General features: G+C 41.1%; 2 protein-coding genes across 3 annotated transcripts; one reads left to right on the top strand and one right to left on the bottom strand.

Moving 5' to 3' along the window:
• Positions 1 to 6: 6 nt before the first annotated feature.
• Positions 7 to 7,648, bottom strand: napsa (napsin A aspartic peptidase). The gene is made up of 9 exons (XM_061712488.1): positions 7,479 to 7,648; positions 6,133 to 6,298; positions 4,583 to 4,706; positions 3,722 to 3,840; positions 3,434 to 3,633; positions 3,201 to 3,323; positions 1,589 to 1,733; positions 1,418 to 1,516; positions 7 to 797 (listed from the first exon to the last, which is right to left on the bottom strand). The coding sequence occupies exons 1-9, from the start codon at positions 7,544 to 7,546 to the stop codon at positions 636 to 638; spliced, it is 1,206 nt and encodes a 401-aa protein (XP_061568472.1). The 5' UTR covers positions 7,547 to 7,648; the 3' UTR covers positions 7 to 635.
• A 6,144-nt stretch (positions 7,649 to 13,792) lies between these two features.
• On the top strand, positions 13,793 to 22,069 carry LOC133422448 (uncharacterized). 2 transcript variants are annotated; one of them, XM_061712446.1, is made up of 12 exons: positions 13,793 to 13,871; positions 14,155 to 14,354; positions 16,503 to 16,575; positions 16,807 to 17,011; positions 18,979 to 19,092; positions 19,265 to 19,345; positions 19,456 to 19,533; positions 19,625 to 19,738; positions 19,857 to 19,943; positions 20,083 to 20,122; positions 20,676 to 20,733; positions 21,217 to 22,069. In XM_061712446.1, the coding sequence occupies exons 3-12, from the start codon at positions 16,535 to 16,537 to the stop codon at positions 21,959 to 21,961; spliced, it is 1,563 nt and encodes a 520-aa protein (XP_061568430.1). In that variant the 5' UTR covers positions 13,793 to 13,871; positions 14,155 to 14,354; positions 16,503 to 16,534; the 3' UTR covers positions 21,962 to 22,069. The 2 variants fall into 2 exon arrangements, with proteins under 2 accessions (XP_061568430.1, XP_061568429.1); XM_061712445.1 differs by having other exon boundaries at positions 16,697 to 17,011.
• The last annotated feature ends 536 nt before the right edge of the window (positions 22,070 to 22,605 follow it).

Genomic DNA, 22,605 nt, shown 5'->3' with positions numbered 1-22,605 from the left:
ACAATATACTTCTTTGGGAATTTTATTCCATCTGATTTTGTAATTCACACAGGCATGTTACAGAGACCGCCTACACTTTTATTAGAAACAAAAAAATAAAAAAAGTGGTTCACTAGAAATGTTAAGACATCCATAAAAAGTAAAACATTAAATTCTGATGTGTCAGATGTGAAACGTTAAAGCTCAAAAACCTGAAGCAGCTTGACAGACGCGTGCAAGAACCGGGACGAAGTCGTCCGTCTGAGCCAAAGCTCTTTGTTTGATTATTAATGTAAAATTCACATTTGATCCCAGTTTATCAAACTTCCTTTTGAAATGTGCATGGAAAGAAAAAAAAAAGCTTTATTGCTGAAAAAGAAGAAATGAAACCTTTTCTTTATATCAGTGTTTCCCAACCTCGGTCCTCAAGGCCCACTGTCCTGCATGTTTTAGATGTTTCCCTGCTTCAGCACACCGTGATACAAGTGACTGTGTCATCTACAGAATTGTGCAGGACTTGATGACAAGCTAATTAGGACCATTAATTAGAATCAGGTGTGATGAAGAAGGGAAACATCTAAAACATGCAGGACAGTGGGCTTTGAGGACCGAGGTTGGGAAACACTGCTTTATATCAAATACTCTTTCAGTGTGATCTACTTGGACGCAGCGAACCCGACGCGGTCGGCATTCCTGTCAAACACGGTGTAGTACTTCCCGATGAAAACGTCTCCCAGGATCCAGAGCGGCCCGGCTGGAGGAGGGATGTCCATGGCCATGAAGCCCGACAGGCAGATCGACGTTCCCATCTGAGACTCCTGCGTTACAAAGGGACAGATCCCAATTTTAAGCAGCACAAAAGAAAAGAAAAGTACAAAGCTACTGAGAAGTAATTTAATATCCACCACATGCAGGGCAACACCGACGCAGCTTAAAAGAAAACAAAACAGTACAAGAATAAATCTTAAAGTAATTTCATCTCCTGATAATTTAAATTTCCTAAAAAACATCTGTGTTTTGAGTTCCAAGTACTTTTGTGAAAACTAAACGTATAAATATTTTATCTGTACTCAAACAGGAACTGCCGGACTGCAGTAATGATGAAAGGCGACTAACGGACTCCAAGTAACGACAAAAGAAGAGGAACAAGTGCGAGAGTTAATCTCGGACTGAGTCATAAAGGCCACTTCCTCACGCAATGACTTCCTTCCTGCTGCTTTTTCGGTTACAAATAAGTGAACATTTGGCCCTTCAGCCAACACCAGGAGCGTGTGTGTGGTCTGATCTGCTAAAGGTCTGTTTGGGCTGTCAGATATGTACTTTCTTAATCTCTGTTCTTTACAAGTCAGGGATAATAAATACATCTGATCTGTGGATGTTCACATCCACCCCTCCCCTTCAGCAGAAAGAAAGGCAGAGCTTTGGTTCACAGTAATACCTTCAGTACATAGTCGTCCCCCGTCAAGTTGTAAGTTTTCCCCCCGATGTTGAACGAGATGACAGGAAGAGAGGGAATCTTCTTACAGTCGATCAGGTACTAGAGGAGAGGAGAAAGTTCACTAAAATATCACCAAAACCCCCCAAAAAGTGCTTTTATCATCAGATCTACCTCTCCCGCCAGCAGGGGCAGCGCTCCGATGGCTTTGTGCAGTGCTCTGACTTCAGTTGCGGGACCAACGATTAAGGACGTTCCCGTGTCGACGATAGCCTGGCAACCGGCTTTACAGAGAGTTAGCTGGTTACCGACATTCACGCTGCAGGAGACACCAGGAAAACAATCAGTGAGGAGACGCAGGAGACATCCTGTCCAGCACCTGCTGAGTTAGTCTGTATGCTGCAGTGCAGATTTCAGTAACACTGATATGATCAATTAACTGTTGAAAAAGCACCAGCTGCATGAGAATATTTTTAAGACCCAATAAAAAAGGACCACGAGAGAATCGGGTCAACCAGAAACTACATGAACCACAAGGTCACTGTTCCACTTCTTGGTAGCTACAAACCGCTCGCTGGTTCCTCACCAGTGGCCATTCCTCTAAGACTGCAAGGTGAAAAATAAGTGGTTAAATATGTACTGTTGTGTTTACATTTCATTGACTATATATGCACTAGAACGCGATCACCTTTAGTTCAGAATCTTATCTTATCCTCTTATCACAGGTCACAGACGTACGGAGCCCCTAAAGGGACACAGATTTTTTTTTTTTTTAATATAATGAGTTTTACGCACGCGCGTGAAACCTTTAAAGGAGCACGTAAAGTTGTTTACGTGAGCACGTAAAACGTTTATGCACTCACGCGCTCTCGCAAAACTTATAAGTGAGCGCCTAAAAGTTGTTCTACGTGAGCACGTAAAAACAAGTACATGGGAGTATTGCTGGAACTGGAGACCCTCCAGTTGCTCCCTGCTCTGTTTATGAATGGAAATGACATTACAGGATTTAGCTGAGCTATATTTTAACCTGGGACTTCATTATAAGGACATTACCACTTTGCTTGCAAGTAAACAACTTTACGTGCTCACTTAGAGGTTTTACGTTGGTGCGTAAAGGTTTCACGCGCGCATGTAAAACTCATTATAAAAAAATAAATAAAAAAAATCTGTGTCCCTTTAGGGGCTCCGTACAGACGCGACTTCCTTCTCATTCATTCCTGCAGCTTCACGTGCAGAAGCTCAGCGTCTATGAAGCTGGAGTGGGTTGTTCCACTGCACCCAAACACACCGTTATTGGATAAATGCTCGGTTTTGTCCCGCCCATCGGAAGCTCAGCTTCTCTGGGGGTCTATGGGACAGTGGGCGTGGCCTCGGCTGGCCTGCTGCATGATGATTGGATGATCTGTCTGAGTCTGAATCCCTTTCTGATTGACAGCGAAATGAGCGAATCAGCGATCTTGTTTTGTAGCTTCATTCCGTCATTCCAAGTTGATCTGGAGAGTTTGGAAATCCTCGTAGTGACTTTTGTCTTTGTTAAACCGATAAGCGACACACTCAGCAACTTGTTTCTGGTGTTTGGAGACTGCACTGGTGTTATTGGAGACTCTGACTTCTGTTGCTCTACAGTTATTGTCCCCGTAGAGCAGCGGGTGCTGCTGTAGCCGCTCCACCGTTGCAAAGCATTCACAGCCAGTTTACAAGATTCTAGCTAGTTTAACTGACACAATTTATGATGTAAGGCGAAAATGAGCTTCCCCTCCTTAAAAGAACAGCAGCTGTTCCTCACCTGTCCGTCTGGATCTGCCAGTAGGCTTTTCGTGTCACGTTTACATAGTGAATGTCTCCGGTGTAGTACTGCGGATCGGTTCCGCCCAGCATCAGCTCTCCTCCTACCGCTGCTTTGGGGTTTCTGAGAGACAAAAACCAAAAGGACGATTAGCAAAGACCCAAAAATGTGTCACGTCGTTTTCAACTCCTTGTGACAGTGAAATGCTGCCAGCAACGTTGTTATAATCCCACCGGCTAATGTAGACGGAGAAGATGTTCTGGGGCAGCAGCTTTGCCGCCATGGCCGTGTCAAACACCGGGGTGACGTTGGCCACGGATATGGAGGGGTACGCCATCCCCAACACCCCATCGAACCGCGCCACGGCGAACGTGATGCCAGGCTGCTTCACTGCTTCTCCAAACTGCTGACTGGGCACAGACAGGCCCGCGACCTGCAAGCAGCGAGAGCCGGAGAGACCGGTCAGCGTCCCGTAGACCTGGAGCTGAGAGGGAGCAGGGGAGTGTTGGGTTTAAACTCACAGAGACGGTGTCCTCGCTGATGAACCCGGACAAGCTGCCTCGACCGTACTGGATAGAGAACGTCGTCCCGTTTTTGACGTACGTACTCGACTTCTTAGAGTTGTAACGGTGATGAAGCCCTGAGGAGACAATCAATCACAACTAACACCAAGTGATGTAACCTATTAAACAAAGAGATTATAAGTAGTGTTGTCCCGATCACGGCATTTTCAAAACATCAGTATCGGCCAAAAAAGTATCGGGACATACCCAGTTATTAATGTTTTTAAATCATTTTATATATCGTTGTATTTAACGTCACTTCGGCCGGTTTACATGATTGAATTGTGAAATGTTATATATGTTCATGTTGCATTAAGCTGCTGCTATTCATTTCATGCCATTCAGAATGTCGCACTAAGGTTAAGCCAAAAAGTATTTTAATTTTTTTGTGTGTGTGAGTTTGACTGGATGTCATTCAACTACCTCTTTTGAAGTTAAATTTATTTATTTATGTTATTGCACTATTCTGCACTTCTTGTTTAGTTTACAATTTCATGTTTTTACATTTTGTGGCACCAGAGCTGATAAGCTTTGTTGAAATATATGTCCATGTTTTTCTGCAATCTAGTTTTAGTCCTTTTTTTTTTTTTAATTCATTGCCAAAATGTATCTGATCGGGAAAAAGTATCGGAAATGTATCGGGAGCCAAAAAAAGTGATCGGATCGGGAATAATCGGGATCGGCAGATACTCAAACTTAAGTGATCGGGAGCTAAAAAATCCTGATCGGGACCACCCTAATTATAAAACTTGAAAAACGTGCATTTTTCCACATATGAATCCTTGTTGCATTTACACAAGTCATCCCCCCCAAACTCACAGCAGGCCAAGTCGAAGAAGGAGCAGTGGATGGAGGGAACCCAGAGGTTGGAGGAGCCGGTGTCAAACAGCACACTGAACTCCTGGGGAGGAGTGCCAATACTAATCACCCCGTAGTACTGGGCCTGAGAGCACAGATCACAGCAAGGATTACAACTAAAGTACAGACAGATGGATAACAGACAGTTAAGGTTAGATGATGACGAAACTCTGCTGCTTCTGTCTCTGCGATAGATAGTTGTTTTTGTTACATCACAAATGACACAAAACACCATATGAAATCCTGTTTGAGCAACCAAACGGTCCAGATTGAGACATGTCTGTGCCAGTCTCGTAAGACTCCTCCCACCTCCACATGGTCCGACTTTAGTTTGGAGAACGTAGCCAAATGCAAGTCCAGCTGATTGTTCACAGATGTGTCCAAAGGTTTCTCAAAAATAAATTCAGTCTTTTGTGTCATTTGAAGCACAACAACATCAAAATCATCATCATCTCCCAAGGTGATGAGTTTAGAGTGCAGAAACTGTTTTGTCATGGTGGATAGTAAAAGATAACAACTCTCCATAGGCCGATGCTGAAAAGAGTGGAGCAAAGCAGCAATGTCATCTCAAACAGGTAAATAAATCTGCTAACAGCTGAGTGGTTTTTTCAGGCTGCATGCCACCCGAATAAATATTTTCTATCCTCCCCTTAAAGCTTGTATTCACTTCTAGCAAGCTCAAACAAGTAGGAAGAGCCGCAAGCAGGGCTGCATGATATTAGGAAAACATGTGAAAAACTGTGATGACAATAGGACACAGGTGTCAAACTGAATCCCAGAAGGGCCGGTGTCCTGCATGTTTTAGATGTTTCACTGCTTTAACACACCTGATTCTAATTAATCATCGTCACCAACTTGTCATCAAAGTCTGGATAGTTCTGTTGATGACACAGTCACTTGTATCATGGTGCAATGAAGCAGGGAAACATCTAAAACCTGCAGGGACACTGGCCCTCGAGGACTGGAGTCCGACACCCCTGCAATAGGACAATAAGACTTAGGATTTATATAAAAACAAAGAAATGCTTTAGTTTTGGCGTCTTGAAGTTTTGCAGCTAAAATTGACCTTTGTTTCTTTGCTCGTCCCTCCTTCTTCTGTCGTCATAATGTCCATGCCGGCATCTAAACCGGCCTCCTGGACAGGGAGGCTTCATCCGACGGAGCAAATATAACACTGACCTTATGATTTGTGACCAAATGCCATGGATTTTATATTCTAAAACCACCGTTTACTGTAATATCTTCTTTGTGTTTCCAATATTAGTAATGCACTTTTACTTTTAACTATTTTGATAAATTTGAGCTATATTATTGCAACCCTACTTATAAACCTTCTGTTTTTATCATATAAAGTTAAAAGAAAAGAGTCCTCCTGTTGACACAGATTATCACGGTTTGTGAAGTCTAATATTTACATCATATTTTAGGCCTTCAGCGGAAGATCACCAAGTTCAAGAGTGTGGACTTGGTGACCTGCTGCTGATACCAGCAGCTCCTGCAGGTGCACGTACATCCATGAAGTTGATGAGTCTCTCCACGGGCAGCTGGGGCTCGGGGGTGGGCTCGGGGGGGCCCTCGGGGGCCCCCAGGCTCCTGGCCAGGTCCACCAGCTCCTCCACGGACCTGCCATTGTCGCTCATGAGGCGACGCAGGCTCCTGGTTTTGTAAAGAGGAATTCTGCAAAGACATGTTGTATTATTGTTAGGGCCCGAGCACTGACAATGCGAAGGCCCTATTGTATCTGTAAGAATCGTTTTTCTTCTGACGAAATGAGGGCCTTTTTGCCCCCCTAAACGTGCCCCAAAAGTCACCAAATTTTGCACGTAAGCCAGGCCTGGTGAAAAATTTGATATTTAATGGTTTGCATTAGTGGGCGTGGCAAAATGGCTCAACAGCGCCTCCTAGAAAACTTTGTGCCTCAAGCCCCACAATACGGTTTGACGTACATGCACAAAAATCGGTACACACCTGTATCATGTCGAAACTTAAAGAAAAGTCTCTTGGCACCATGGCCGAAACCGAACAGGAAGTTGGCCATTTTGAATTAATTGTGTAATTAATTAATCGTGTAATTAATCGTGTAATTTTTGATGTATAACACATCAAAATGTGTGTGTCGATCCTGAGACGAAGGGCATTACTTTTCTCAGTCAAAAGCGTTACTGTGGCGACGATAGACGCCAAAAAGCGCGACCCCCTTCATTTGATTGGTCCATATTTGATACGTCCTACTTTCTGCCATAACTTTTGAATGGTTTGACATAAAGAGTTGTGGGTGGTGTCATCGAACTTAGTTTTGAGTCATTGAACATAATTGTTGCAAATTAGCCCCGCCCCTTCTTCTGATTGGTCGATATTTGATAGTTCCTATTTCCTGCAACTTTTGAATGGTTGTACATAAAGAGTCGTGGGTGGTGTCATTGGACTTAGTTTTGAGTCCTTGACCTTTATTGGTGAAAATTGCACGTGCGAGGGCCCGTTCATCGCTGCTTGCAGCTTTAATATTACATATTATTATTATGTTATTGAAAGTCACGTGGAAGGCGATGGTTGTGCACTTTGCGCGAGAAAAGCTTCCTGGTTTAGAGCAGTTTGAGAAGCGTGAACTTCTTTAGTAGCACTTCTCAACATGCAGAGCCCTGGGTGACATAAACTATATAAGTGTGTCACGAGGAGCGCTGATGGGAGACGCGAGGGACACATTAAGCCTAATTTATGGTTCCGCGTTAAATCGACGACGTAAGGTACGCGGCGACGCGCAGCGTACGCCTGCGTTGGTGTAACGCGGAACCATAAATCAGCCTTTACAGCCGTGACGACGGTAATGAGTCAATATCACCTGAGAAACATCCCCTACCTGACGACAGCAGCGCACTGGCTGATCAGCAACGTCGCGATGATGGAAAGTATCCTGATTCGTGCCATGTTCGTCCTCCTGCTGGGGAGACACGCACTTGTGGAGAGTTTAACGCTAACAGACGCACCAGCTGAGCAGAGAGACGGACACACTTCGGGGATGTTCGGACCCGCTCGGATCGTCCCGCCATGCGGCTCTCTGATTGGTGGAAAACGATCCATGGTGTGTTCTGATTGGTGGCAAATAATCCATGGTGTGCTCTGATTGGCTGGAGAGTGTAGCTCCCGCCTCTCATTATAAACCAGGGTGATAAAGGAGTCACGAGATACAGGGTTACATGACTGACGCGCTGGGTACAAAACAATACATGAAATAAGTGTCTAAATACTGTGATAACGCTTTTCAGGAGAGATTTATCTAGCAGTTATTCCACTCATGACTATTCACTTAGAAGTAGGCTGACACGGATGACTCTCAGCAATATTTAATTGTTGCATGTCTTACACAACTCTTCCTTCTTCGACTTTTTTATATTTTTGGATCAAATTTAAACGTACAAGGTCTTTTTTCCTAGGTAAACACATAAAGTTTATGCACTACGAGTCACTGGGAACTCTACCTTTCCACCATCCAATCTGGATACTTTTAGTCTCTGGGAAAAGGCAGGCATCCATACAATAGGAGACTTATACATTAAAGACATATTTGCTTCTTTTGCACATTTACAGAATAAATGCCATCTACCTGGAAGTAGAGTCTTCAGGTATTTGCAAATAAGAAACTATGTAAGAACGAATCTGCAAAATTTCGAGACCTTCGAAGGCTCCCATCTTGACAGATGCCTCCGGCCTATGTCTCGCTTAGAAAAATCCATATATATGACATCTTGCAAACTACCAATCCAGTGAATTCAACTTTAATGAGGACAAAATGGGAGGAGGAAATGGGCACTGAGATCCCAGATGCTCTATCTTTATTTAAACTCGAAAATCATTGAGGGCGAGCCCTCATTTACAATGACGTCGAGCAATACAAAAGTAAAAACAAAAAAACAAAGACAAAAATAGAACAACAAAAGAGCAGTCAATTATGGGCAGAGAGTTTAGAACACGTCCATAAGTGCTCTAACAACGCTAGGAACTGCCTAATCCAGTTTGAAATCATACACCGTCTTCATTATTCTAAGGAGAGGTTACATACAATATATACCCTAAGATCTCTCATGTGACAGACGCCTCTCAGCAGACGACACGTTGCTCCACAGCTTTGTTCTATGTCCCAATTAACAAGGTTAAGACCTATTGGTTTAATATATTCAGTTTAATTTCCAAAATACTTCACATACAGCTAGAAACCGATCAATTCATTATTATTTTAGGTACATCAGATGATGTTATAAAGTTAAGCAACTCCCAACAATCTTTCCTCTCCTATAGTCTTATTAGGGCCCGAGCACTTACAGTGCCAAGGCCCTATTGTATCTGTAGGAATTTTCCTTTTTCTTTTTCTTTTCCTTATTTTTCCAACGAAATGAGGGCCTTTTTGCCCCCCTAAACGTGCCCCAAAAGTCACCAAATTTTGCACGCAAGCCAGGCCTGGTGAAAAATTTGATATTTAATGGTTTGCAATTAATGGGCGTGGCAAAATGGCTCAACAGCGCCCCCTAGAAAACTTTGTGCCTCAAGCCCCACAATACGGTTTGACGTACATGCACGAAAATCGGTACACACCTGTATCATGTCGCCACTTAAAAAAAAGTCTCTTGGCGCCATGGCCGAAACCGAACAGGAAGTCGGCCATTTTGAACATTTTGAATTAATCCCGTAATTTTGGCACAATTTATGCCATTTCTTCGGCCGTTAATGCAGCCCGAACCGTAACATGCACCCAGGTGTGTTATACATCAAAATGTGTGTCTCCATCCTGCGACGACGCGCATTACTTTTCTCTTTCAAAAAAAAAAAGAAGCAATTTTTACTTGGAGAGAAAACCCCATTGTTTACCCTCCATGGTCTAGCTCTGGTATTCACAATTTCTCCCTATGATAGATGAAAGAGGGTTAAGATCATATGAGGATCTTCAAAACTCACACAATCTACCTAGAACATCTTTTTATTTTTATTTACAATTGAGAATTTTTATTCTAGGTTATGGAGTTCCATGCAATACTTCTCTTTCTGAACACCCTCTTCTTAAGCTTGTAGGTATTAAACCCAAATCGGGAGGATTGGTTTCCTTTTTATATCTAAAATTACAAGATGCTACGGGGTATACAATGGTGGTGACTAAAGTCTGGAATGTCGATTTGAAGGAATGGAAGCAAGTTATTAATTGGAAGAGAGTATGGGGAAACATCAAAGTTACATCACAAAATTCTAATCACCAAATGATTCATTTTAAATTTATACATAGGTTCTACTATACTCCCAGGAAACGTTGCCAACTACAACTCTGCTCTACTCCCATCTGTCCCTTGTGTAATACTAAAGAAATAGGAACTTACTTGCATACAATGTGGCAATGCTCAGATGTGGAGTTTTTTAGTCTCAAGTAGCATCCCGGATGGGTGATATAATCGGAAACAGTATACCTTATAATCCAATTATTTTGTTCTTTAATGATGACTCCCACCTATCACTTAATTTCTCTCAGAGACTACTTTTGTTTTTAGGCTTGACAGCTGCAAAGAAAATGCTGATAATGAGGTGGAAATCCCCACACTTACTCCATATCTTCCAGTGGATTCCCATGCTGTATGACATCCTGACCTTAGAACTTTCTATTGCCCGTTGTAATGGGGCCAAAGCAGAAAATGTTGAGGGTCTAAGGCAGGGGTCACCAACCCTGGTCCTCGAGGGCCGTAGTCCTGCATGTTTTAGATGTTTCTCTGCTTTAACACACCTGATTCTAATTAATCATCGTCACCAGCTTGTCATCAAAGTCATGATACTTCTGTTGATGACACAGTCACTTGTATCATGGTGCAATGAAGCAGGGAAACATCTAAAACCTGCAGGGACACTGGCCCTTGAGGACCAGGGTTGGTGACCCCTGGTCTAAGGCAATCGAGAAAGTTAGAACTATGTACATAAAATCAACTTATTTAAATGCACATCCAATTGTAAAGAATGAAAGGAGGTAGTGACCTCCTAAATTGGTTCTTATTCTGCTGGCTTTTATGTCATTGAAAGAGAAAGAAACGTTTTTTTTTGTTTTTGTTTTTATTATCCTATGTTACAGATATTATTTATTTTTTCTTCCTTTCTTTTTGTTTTCTCTTTTCTCCTATGTTTAAATACCACAGATTCTCTAGGCCAGCAAGGGGAGGGGCAGGGAGCAAGCCAGAGGGGTGGGGAAACAGCCCAGTTATCTAAGTTACAATACCTGCAATAATGTAAAGAAGTGTACAATTACGTATGAATATAATTTTTGTAATTATGGATTTATCGCTGGTATGCTGTTGAAGGGGGGGGGGGTTGGTAAAAAAGCTCAATAAAAAACTTGATCACTAAAAAAAAGAAAAGAAAGCTCATAGATTTTTGTTTGTTACAAGTCAAAAGAGTAATAGCCTTGAAGTGGAAGGATGTTCAGATTCCTGATTCCACTCAGTGGTTAAAAGAGATGTCTTCACACCTAGTATTAGAAAAACTAACATACATTCTAAGAGGCAAAGTTGAAGAATTTAAAGACATGTGGTGACCCTTCTTACATTTTATGGATAATATGTCCAATGATTCTCACAAACAAAGATTAGATGACAGTTAATTGCTGTTTATTTTCAATGCCCCTTTTCTTGTGACTCTGCTCTTCTTATACAGGAAAGGGTGGGGGGTGGGGGGCTGTTTATGTATTTTTACCTTTATTTTTTATTTTATTTATTTATTTATTTATTTTTATTTAATCATTTATTTATCTATTGTTATTCTTAGCTATTCTTCTTTCTTTGTATTTTGCATTCCACATTTTATATCAGTTTCTTCAGTTATTATGTTCTAAGGACACAAAAAAGTGCACTATGACCTGTACTCTCTGCGCACTGATGTGAGTATACTGTAAATTTGCAACTGTATTTTAATGTGCTCTGATAAAACACATTTGAGAGGGTAAACACATAAAGTTGTTGATGGACTTAGTTTCCTTTTTGAAAGGAACTTACAAGAGTTAAGGCGTTAAGGTGTGATGTGAACATTTTAAAAACAGGTTTCATCTTGAAATTCAACCAGTTAGTGAAATGAGTCTAATAAATATTTGTTAATGTCTACAGTTATCAGGGAAGAACACATTTGTTGCACCAACCCAGGACTGAACTCAAATTAGTTTAAAGGACAAAAGGCTTTTACAGAAAAGAAGATTATGGATATCTCTCTCTATATTTTTGAATTACCTTATACATTTGAAAATATTATTAACAGAGACAAATAAACCTTTAAAATTCAGGTTATATCTAATAAGTTTGATGCACGTAAGTACACATGCGTGTAGTTCTACATATTGTACAATTTGAGGGAACGATATAGATTGTAAAACCGATAATAATTGTAGCTGGTAGATTTCAACATAGTACGCCCCCAGTTTATTTCTGAAAATCTCTATTTGACCAGCAAAGAAGAAGTAGCTAGTTAGAGAATTGAGATTTTGCTTCATAATAAAACGCCTCTTTCCTCTGCTCTTAAGTCTGTTATCATTCCTGGCAGATCTTCTTCCCTGTGTCATGATAGAAACTGTACATGCAGATGCAATCTCTGTTAAACTCCTCAGGTATTTGCAAGACACAGATGACTGAATAAGATGTCAAACATGAGTTCAGTTGGCTAAATTTGGACTGTTGTTATTCTAAAATGTTTTCACTGCATGTCCCAGTTAACTTCTCCTTTACTTGTGGTTTGTAGTAATCCCTGATTAGGTCTGATTCATAAAGAGAACTGCACTATGGGGAAAAGGTGAGGCTTTGTTGATGCTCTGGGAAATTTCTGCTTGCATCAGAGAATTTCCCAGAGCATCAACACTTAAAGTAAACCACTATTGAAAGTAGCTACTCAGATCACAGGATTAATGTTCCTTAAAAAGAACTGACGTTAGAGTAGGATATATTTGTATATATATATATATATATATATATATATATATATATATATATATATATATATATATATATATATATATATATATATATATATATATATATATATATATATATATATATATATGAACACAGCTTTAACATTTCTTGTGCACTTTCATGATGTTACAATAACGAACATCCTGACTAAAATGCATAATCTGGTCTGGGATTTAAAATATTAGAATCTTCAGAACAGAAAAATATCAGAGGTAATTTCTTGTTTACTGCAAGAACCTTTAGCCAATAAAACCCTGTCACTTCACTTGACCAACAAATCAAGCCATTCAGCATCCTGGTCAGATTTGCAACTGTGTGGGGAGAGAGCTGCATAATAAGGGTCTTTCATTCATGCATGCATTCATTCATTCGTTCGTTCGTTCGTTCGTTCGTTCGTTCGTTCGTTCGTTCGTTCGTTCGTTCGTTCGTTCGTTCGTTCGTTCGTTCGTTCGTTCGTTCGTTCGTTCGTTCGTTCGTTCGTTCGTTCGTTCGTTCGTTCATTCATTCATTCATAAATCCCGCTGCTGCTTCCACCTGCCTGCTGTGTGCTGCTGACGTTCCTGACTCCCCCAGTCTGGCCTTCGGCAGGAGGGCTTATGATCCTGGTCCTGCTCAAGGTTTCTTCCCTCCTAAAGGGGAGTTTTTCCTTGCCACTGTTTGGCTTAAGGCTTTTCTCCCACTAGGGTTTTTACCTGCCATTGTTTATATAATAATTGCTCGGGGGTTTATGTTTATGTTTATGTTTATGTTCATGTTCATGTTCTGGATCTCTGGAAAGCGTCTAGAGACAACATCTGTTGTATTAGACGCTATATAAATAAAATTGAATTGAATTGAATTGAATAAATGCATTGCACTGCAGTCTAGACTGCTTGCTGTCATAACTGTAGCTACAATTGCTTTATCATGTAAAAAGACTTGTCATCACACTCGTGTGTGTAAATGTGTGGTCATTTATACCAGAACCTCAGAATTGTATTGTTTTTTACGCTCATGATGGAGAACTTTGATGGGAACACCAAATGTACTTTATGGTGATATTGACCAAGAATGTGGGGGCACCTGGGGGGCGGATTTTCCGAATTACGCACAGAACACATCGCGTGACGCAACATGTAAGTGGCTGCAGACAAAACAGGCACTTGTCCGGCCTGCTGAACGAGTTTCAGATAAAATACCCAACAGTTCTTTGTCATAAAAACCAACTTGCAGGAGAGATGTGCACGCACATCCTCTTCAATCACGTTGAGCTGAGAACAAGGAGTCTTTACAAGGTGAAGCCTAAACCTTATCGTGTAGATGTGATTTTTTTGCTTTAGTGGGGTTAATTAAAGTTGGAGTGATTGATGTTTAGGGGTGCAGGGGTCCAGTGCATGGTTGTAAGATGGTAGTTAGTTTTACCAGTAAACACTGTAAAATAATGTATGTGTGTGTCTGTGGATGTCTTGGCATATCTTTACTCATTGGTTTACATATGCCCTAAAGTGGAGCAAAAATACGGTTCACTTATGTGATTTCTCTGTCTTTGTCTGTTCTAACTTGTCTCTGACGCTGCAGATACATCACACACCTGTATGATCATAGACTGTATGATCGAGAAGCATAAATCAAGAAGAAGAAATCCTCCTTCTTCAGGCATCCTTTGCATTTGTGGCTGGAAAACAGAAATGTGAGCGGATGGGAAACCCACATCCCACACCTGATTCATAATCAAAAACGTTTCAAGAAATTAAAGCCTTTAAAACTGGAGCAGAAAGGTAAAAACAAAGCATTTGTTTGTTCTTTGTTCAATTGCATTTGTTTAATGTTTGAGGAATTTATAAAACCAAAGTGAGAAAAAAAAAAACCTTTTTTATTTCTGTATGGTGACAGTATCCAGCAGTGATTCAAGACATATGCAAAATAAATAACTTCTAGTGATTAAGTTTTTTTTAGATCAGTGAAGCATTTGAGACCCGCAGCTGTCCAACTCTGAATCTGATGAGTGAAATTCACCTCACGATCACAGTTTAATGAGAACTATAGCCCAAATGTTAAATAAATAAGAGGGAAAAAAAAGAAAAGCACAGGTCTGTTAAATTTATTAAATTAATGGATGTGAGTCTGAACGATAATAAAAAAATTCCAGATGTGAATAAACTAATTTCCCGTAAGCTTTACTGCAGACAACAGCTGAATAGTTCCTGCAAGCATGGCTGATCACCATTTATTTCCTTTCCTTGTTACACAACAACTCTCTTGTTTTCTACTAGAAAACCCTGGACGTGGAGTCTTTTTGCTGTATGTTGCAATACCAACATACATTTTTGCCCACAGTTCATGTAGAAAACAAAAGAGCGCTAAATAAATATGGTTAGTTGTGTTGTTAAGGAAGTTGACAGGGACGTTCATACTTGATGTATGTTTTCTGGAAGGGGGAGATTTGCAGGGCTGATGCCCAGTTAATTTGCCTTTATCAATTACTAACATGATTTATTGATTTCTTAAAAAATGTAAAAAATATATTATCATTTGAATATTTTTACATTACTTCCATAGTATATGTTAGCACATTACGTCGTCCTTATACTTAGCAAAATGGGCACATCCCTGAATATTCTTTTATTTCTCAAAACATCTTTTAATTTATTTAAAGTACAGTTTGTATATTTAGCAATTGCAGTCAGGCAAAAGTACCTTCTACTTGTGCAGGGCTCGAACTAGAATTTTTTTTTTTTTTTATTTTTTTTTTCCTGGGCATTGCAGTCCTGGGCAAACTAGAAGTTCTTGTTTTGCTTCATGATTGTATCTTTCTCAGGTCTAAGGAAGAATTTTTGGTGTATTTATGCAAGCTAAAGTCTCTTCAGGTCCCACCAAAACATTCAAACTTTGTTACAGTCTGGACTTTGACTAGGCCATTTCAAAACCTTGACGTCCCAATGTCAACCAAGGCTTCGCTGTCAGACTGATGTCCTCACACTTGCCTTCGGTATTCCTCTGGTATACAGAGGAGTCCACGGATGAATCAGTGACTGCAAGATGTCCTGCAGAAGAGCCCCATATTACTACCCTCCCACCACTGTGCTTGACAGTGGTTTGGTTTTCACCAGAAATGGTGCCAGGCATTAAGCCCAAACAACTCCACTCTGGTCTAATTTGTCCATCTGGACATTGATCTAAAGTCTTGTTTTAGAAAAAAGGAAGCCATTCCTAAAAAGACTGTACTTGTTCAGTTATCTCCTAATATCTCTGTCATGGACTTAAACTTTTAACAGACTCAGTCAGGCCTGTTGGTTCTGAGATGTAGCTCATAATTTGCTTTATATTTCTCTGACCACTGCATGACTTAGTTTACGGTACATTTGAAGGCACATCTACTTTTCTCACTGCAGACGTTTGAGCTCCAAATTATTTAGAAATAGTTTCCAATACTTCCCAAATTGATGTACAGTATCAAGTGCCTCTCTATGAATAGTGCTTATGACTTTCCCTGTTGGCATTGTGTTAACACACATCTGAATGTTTCAAACCATTTGGTCAGTTCTAGCACCAGCATGCTATTACGGTGTACATATTGATGCTTCATGGGGTCGAATCATCTCAAGGCCAGAGTTTCAATTTTTTTCACAATATTCTACAGTTTCTGAAGCATTTAGAGCTGATTTCAGTAAGAAATTAAACCTGCTTAGTGTAACACCTCCAGTGATGTTTGTAGATAAACTGGAAGTAGACCGTCAGTAGTAGCAGGAAACTTAAAACATCCCGGTTATACCAGAGATAAGGATTTCTGGTAACAAGCTTTTGTCAGATGACGTGGATATGGGAGAATAGGTAAGAGACTGGCTTTGATCTATTTCATGGGAACAGTAATGGTGAGAGCTAATTTCTGTCATTATTTAAACCTCAACGTCATCCCAATCCTGCAGGACAAACTACAGAATGAAGTCAACAGTCCCAGATGAACTCTCAGAGTCTCTGTACGAAGACCCGGACGCTCTGGTAAAAAAATGATTTGTAATAATTTTACAGTTTACATCTAAAGACTTTACATATGTGTTTTTTTTAAATATATATATATATATATATATATATATATATATATTTTTGATGTTTTTATTAGTCTCCTGTCTCAGTTGGGAGCGGGCCAGAAGTTAAAGTCAAGCCCACACCTCTACCCAGGAATAAATCCTGGGTTATGCCTAACGTCTACAACAATCTTAATGCGAGCAGCATTTATGAGTCTCCAAACCAGAGGGCCAACACAGTGAAAGAGCCGCTACGTCGTGACCAGCGTTCTCCAAGTCAGGAGCAGCCTCAGCACTACATGAAACCTCGGCCTCCTTCCTTACCACCTCACCCCAGAAATGTGTACTCAACAGCAGAGGACCAGGGGGAGAGTCATGACAGAAGTCCTGTTAATGAGTCGGCTGCCAAGGTACGTTGTATCTTATACCTGATGAGCTTTATTTACTCTTCACCAGCCTGTGCGTTTGTGTTTTGAGTTGAATAAAACACTGATACCATCGTTAGTGTCCTAGAGATGTAGGGGAGAGAGCAACCAGTCCTCATAACTTGTAGACTTTGGGAAGACATTTGACCACATAACTCTGAGTATTCTGGTTGTAAGCAAGACTGGGCCCACTCCTATGGACTATTCAGTGCCTTTGCAAATGGAGAGTTTGGCCAAATTGTTGGCAGTAAATCAGATTTGTTCCAGGAAAAAGCTGGACTCCGCCCTTTGTCACTGATTCTGTTCATCACGTGGACATCATGGACATAATTTCTAGGCATAGCCAACGAGTGGAGGGTTTCCTGTTTGGTGGTGTCAGGATAAAATCTCACCTTTTTGCAGATTATGCTTTCCAGTTGACTTCATTGAGCTGCGGTCTTCGGCTTTTACTGGAGCGGTTCACAGCTAAATGTGGCGTGGTGGGGATGAGAACCAGCACGACCAAATCTGAGATCATGGTCCTCAGCGGGAAACCGTGGCGTGATCTCTCTGGGTTTGGAGGGAGGTGTTTGTTCACCTACAGGAGCTTAAGTATCTTGGGGATTGTTCACAGTTGGGGGAAGACTGGGGTAGAAGATTGACGGGCAGCTTTGTGCAGTAAAACGAATTATGTTGTGGTAAAGAGAGACTTGCACCAAAAGGCAATGCTCTGTGTGTAGCGGTCAGTCTACACTCCAGCCCCCACCAATGGTCACAACCTTTGGGCAGTTAGTGAAAGAATTACATTGTGGATACAACTGGATGAAATCAGTTCCCTGAGTCTGGACTCGGCCTTAGAGAAACTTAGAGAACCGTTACTTAAAAATCCCTCTGTTGAGCCATTTTAGCAAATTAAAGACCATTTTCCAACCTTTTATTTGTATCTAAAATTCTGGAAAAGGTAGTTGCATGTGACCATTTTTATAAAAATGATCTGTTTGAAGTTTTTCAGTCAGGGTTCAGAATGCATCATAGCACAGAGACAGCACTGGTTTGAGTCACAAATGACCTTCTAATGGCCTCAGATAAGGGATTAGTGTCCATACTAGTTCTACTGGACCTCAGTGCTGCTTTTGACCCTGTAGATCAGCATCTTACTGCACAGGTTAGAGCATGTTGTTGGGATTAAAGGGACAGCTCTACATTGGTTTAAATCATATCTGTCTGACAGATTTCCAGTTTGTTCATGTAAACAAGGTTTTTTCAGAACAGTCGAGGGTCTTTTATGGTGTTCCACAGGGTTCAGTGCTCGGGCCAAGCTTGTTCAGTTTATGGATGGTATCCTCTATAGCAAATGAATACATGGCCCAGACATAGAGACCATTCCCGTAGGTGTTCTTTGCCCCATTGAATGGCAGTGTTGATTCAGGCACCACCAGCCCACCCGACAACCCAGATCAGCCATGACACTTGTCAAAACCCATGTTGAACCATCAACAGTCAAGTTTTGGCCAAAACAACACACACTGTAACCCAGGTTACACTCAGTTTATGACCTTTCACATTTGGCACATAAGACAATCGCCAGTGCTGAGCCCGTTTGGCAAAAGTTTGGAGAAAGCCCAGTTGTGGTGACAATCAAGGACAGAACATATAAATGAAAATTATTTTTTTATATGTTTTTTGTTTTGTTAATTTTGTAGTAGAAAAACATGTACTTTTTGAAATTGTGCAATGTTATTCCCGAAGGACAGAGGGCCAGAAAGCTCTTCCTTCTGTTTGTAGTTTTAGTTTAAGATAACTAACTGTTGCTTCACTCAGCACATGTACGTACAAGAATGGCACTTGGGTATTTTTTTAAAGTACTATATTTATGTAATTACCACTAAATAGTTATGATTGATCATATGTAGGTGACATACTACTGAACTTTTGACAGGCCTGTATTGACATGCTTTGTCCTCCTGTTTTAGCCTCAAACTCTCAGGAAAAAACCTCCTCCTACTCTTCCAAAGCCGCTAGACCGTCCTCCTCCTTCTCCTCTTTATTATGAAAGACCCAGTTCTTCAATGAGTTCCAGATCAACGGTAAAGCCATGTGTTTTTTTACAGTTTATTTTCTTTTTTTTAAATCCTCATGAAGACATTTGTTAACTCCTGCATCTGATGAAATCCTTTGTCAGACTTTTTTGCACCACTTTTTTTCTGGTGCATATTAAATAGCATTTGTATTGACTGGAGTTATTCTTTGACACCTTAGTCATCCAGGGGTTCCTCTATGAGCTCCTCAACGCTGAGTCTGGTCTCAGCAGTTTTTTATGAAGATGCTCAACAAGCACAGGTAAGCTAAAAGCTGCACTCATGGCACCATTTGTGGACTTGGGATATTGCTTTTTGAAAGTTTTTAGGCTGTGCTTTCAGTAACTGCAGTGTCACAACTTCATTTTTCAGGCTACGCGCAGCATGAACAGACCTGCCTCTTCATCTCGACGAAGCTCGACCTCGATGAACAACATCTCAAATTCCCAGGTAGGATTGCTGCCAGAGCTGATTAGCCTCTCTTCCATTCCTACCAGAGCAGCAACAGAGGTGCAGAAACACTTGTGTTTGTCCACTACAGATCAGACCGTCACCACCTTCATTCAGACCACCGCTGCCACCTCTGTCTCCCTCGGGCTCAGCTTACTACAGTGCGAGAGAATACCTGACCATGATACCAGCTGAAGATGAGATGGTGAGAGACGGGCTATGCTGGACAGACACACACAGGCACATCAATGCAAATGCTAAAGCTAAAGACGAACATTAACGTATTATTTCTAACGGGTTTGTGTGTTTCTGTGAAACACCAGTCCCTGAGTGGGTCGGAGCGTCTCGTGGAGTCAGACTACTGGAACTACCAGTACGGCCCAGACTCCATATATCAGCTGAAAGCAGATGTGAGTACTTTCTTACACTTTGTGTTTTTTCTCATCTACATCTTTTACAACCTCATTCAAAGAGCCAAAGAGTAAATCACAAGAACCTGTCACTTTTCTGTGTTTTTGATAAGAAAAACTGAAAATCTGCTTTCCTCAGGACATCCCGGACCTGCTGAAATGGTTGAAAGTTGTGTCAAGTAAGTACCCATCCTTTTAGATGATCATTCCTGATACTTGCAGCGGTACAGTGCTCACCTTACTCATATATTGTTTGCACTCTGTACACCTGATCATTGCACTCCTATACAAATCTGCATATACACCTGTATACACATACATTTAGTTTATCTGTATATATTGTTCATAATACATGTCATATTACCCACCTGTATATCAAAATAGTGCATATAGCTAACTTATCTCAGCTCTATATATATATACAGTGCACTTGCTGCTTTTGCACTAGCTTTGATGCCAAACTGCATTTCATTTCCCTATAATTTACATGTGTGATGACAATAAAGTTCAATCAATCAATCAATCAATCAATCAATCAATCTAGAACTGTACTATGTGTATTTTTCCCCTTTGTTCCCATGTTTTATTATTATTATAATTCATTCATTTTTTTAAATGTGGGGGAAAAAAATCTTTAATTGTGAAAAATATACTGAAATTATTCTCAGTTATACAAAGTGTCAGCGTCTAAAAGTGCCCTGCTTCTAACTTCCGTCTGTGTGTTTCCCTCAGGAGATCCTGGTGCCACGTCTCCGTCACTGTATGGACTCAGTATCGAGGAAGAAATTAGGTAACAAATGGAAACATGAACATGGTTTTAGGGATATAGTTTTGTGCATAAGAGCAATGTTTCAAACCTGATCCTTGGGACACACGCCCTGCATGTTTTAGACGTGGCTTTAACACGCCTGGCTCAAATTAGTGAGGGACCTGTGTAGACCTTGATGATCCAGTCAGGTCGGTTTGAGCAGGGAAACATCTAAAGTGTACCTCAAGGAACAGGGTTGGGTAAGCAGAAGTTCATCAATCTGTGAAGATCCGTGTCTGCAAATAGTGAAACCATTTCCAGAATAACGTGCGACTTTGTGTGTTATCTAAAGTAAATGATATCATCAAAAGATTACAACATCTTTTAGAAATCTGTCTATTACATTCTGCACGTTCTCCCAACTTTTATAAATGTGACAAAGGTAGTCAGCTAAATCATTTCAGAATATTTGGTATCAAAGTTTGGTTATAGAGTTTTTTCTTTCCTGTCACCGTCTGAATGCAGCTTATTTACTGAGAGAGCCATGAATGTTCGAAGGGCCCGTCGTCTCTACAACCTTCTCATGATGAGGCACAAAGAAGGCCTGCAGAGTTGCATCAAGGACTTCCAGTCCATCTGTGAAAAACTGGAACAGGTGAAGAAGAAAAACAAGACGATGGGGATTGCTGGAGGAGCGACGGGTGCCGTGGGAGGAGTGGCTGCAGTGGCAGGCGTCGCCTTGGCGCCGATCACCATGGGCATCTCGCTGATCGCCACGGCCGTCGGCGCCGGTATGATGGCGACTGCGGGGGGTTTAGGTGTCCACGCTGCTAAAACCAGCCAAAACAGGGTGAGGCGCACAAACATTGAGAAGTTGGTGGACAGCTACAAGTCGGAGGTGGCTGACCTGGAACTGTGTCTGGCTTTCATCCTGTCTGCGATGAATGAGCTGCAGCGGTACGACATGGTCCGGCTGCAGACGGCCCACGCTCACCCAGAAGCGCTGAGGATGGCCCGTCTGTCCCAGTCTGTGCTCAGGAGCAACGTGGACAGTAGCGGGGGGATGTCTCTCAACCACCCGGGTGGGGGGACATCTGCACGCCTGCTCAAAGCTTTTGCCAGTGAAATGGATCAGTATTTCACCGAAGATAAAGGAGAGAAGCTAAATATGTCAAAAAAGAGCAAGTTTTCAGGAATAGTTCACACTCTGAGCAAAAATCTGAAGGAACAACTCGATTATCTGATTAAAATGTGGGAATTATTGAACTGAATCCTGTGTGTGTGTGTGTGTGTGTGCAATTTGTAAATTTGTAAAGAATTTAGAATCAAGATTTTAACTACATGAACCTTTGTGATGAGAATAAACAAATAAATAACTCCCCAACCTGATGCTGCCGCGCCTGTGCTTCACTGTGAGTGTGGTGTCTTGAGGCCTTCAAGCTTTGCCCTTATTTCTTCCAACCATAACAATCATCAGAATTGCACCCTTTTGTCCTCCGCCCTGATCAATATGATTAATTAAATATTTTACCTCGACTACGATTAGTTTTTTTGCTCTCATGTATAGCTAACAAGCTTTTTGCTGTAAATGTGCTTCACTGTAAAACCTGTGATATATCTTTGTGATTTTGAAGTAAGTGAAGGGAAAAACACTCACATGAAGTGTTTAGAATCAGAATCAGCTTTATTGGCCAGGTTCGAACATTGTCCAATTGTTGTCCATTGTCCATTGTTTATGGTACTGAATTGTAAATTCTTGAATTATTTATTGAATCATCATCAAATCAGCAACTGACATTGAAGCACAAATAACTTGAAATGAAGAACATTAACTCTACAACATTCTGACCACATATGCAGACCTCTCAATGTAGAGGGTGATCACAAAAAAAGCCTCTCACTCTTTTTGTGTTC

Source organism: Cololabis saira, chromosome 21 (assembly GCF_033807715.1).
Source record: "Cololabis saira isolate AMF1-May2022 chromosome 21, fColSai1.1, whole genome shotgun sequence".
Lineage (NCBI taxonomy): Eukaryota > Metazoa > Chordata > Actinopteri > Beloniformes > Belonidae > Cololabis > Cololabis saira.
Note: the sequence above shows the minus strand (reverse complement) of the source record. Positions and strands in the feature narration are given on the sequence as shown.

Bases quoted from the DNA above. Each gene is read 5' to 3' on its own strand.
- napsa (XM_061712488.1), bottom strand. From the start codon at position 7,546: ATGGCACGAATCAGGATACTTTCCATCATCGCGACGTTGCTGATCAGC. The intron at 6,299-7,478 runs GTAGGGGATGTT...ATGTCTTTGCAG, and splicing joins CAGTGCGCTGCTGTCGTCAG to AATTCCTCTTTACAAAACCA. The intron at 4,707-6,132 runs GTACGTGCACCT...CTGTGCTCTCAG, and splicing joins GACTCATCAACTTCATGGAT to GCCCAGTACTACGGGGTGAT.
- LOC133422448 (XM_061712445.1), top strand. From the start codon at position 16,516: ATGAAGTCAACAGTCCCAGATGAACTCTCAGAGTCTCTGTACGAAGAC. The intron at 19,534-19,624 runs GTAGGATTGCTG...TGTCCACTACAG, and splicing joins ACAACATCTCAAATTCCCAG to ATCAGACCGTCACCACCTTC. The intron at 19,944-20,082 runs GTGAGTACTTTC...TGCTTTCCTCAG, and splicing joins TATATCAGCTGAAAGCAGAT to GACATCCCGGACCTGCTGAA.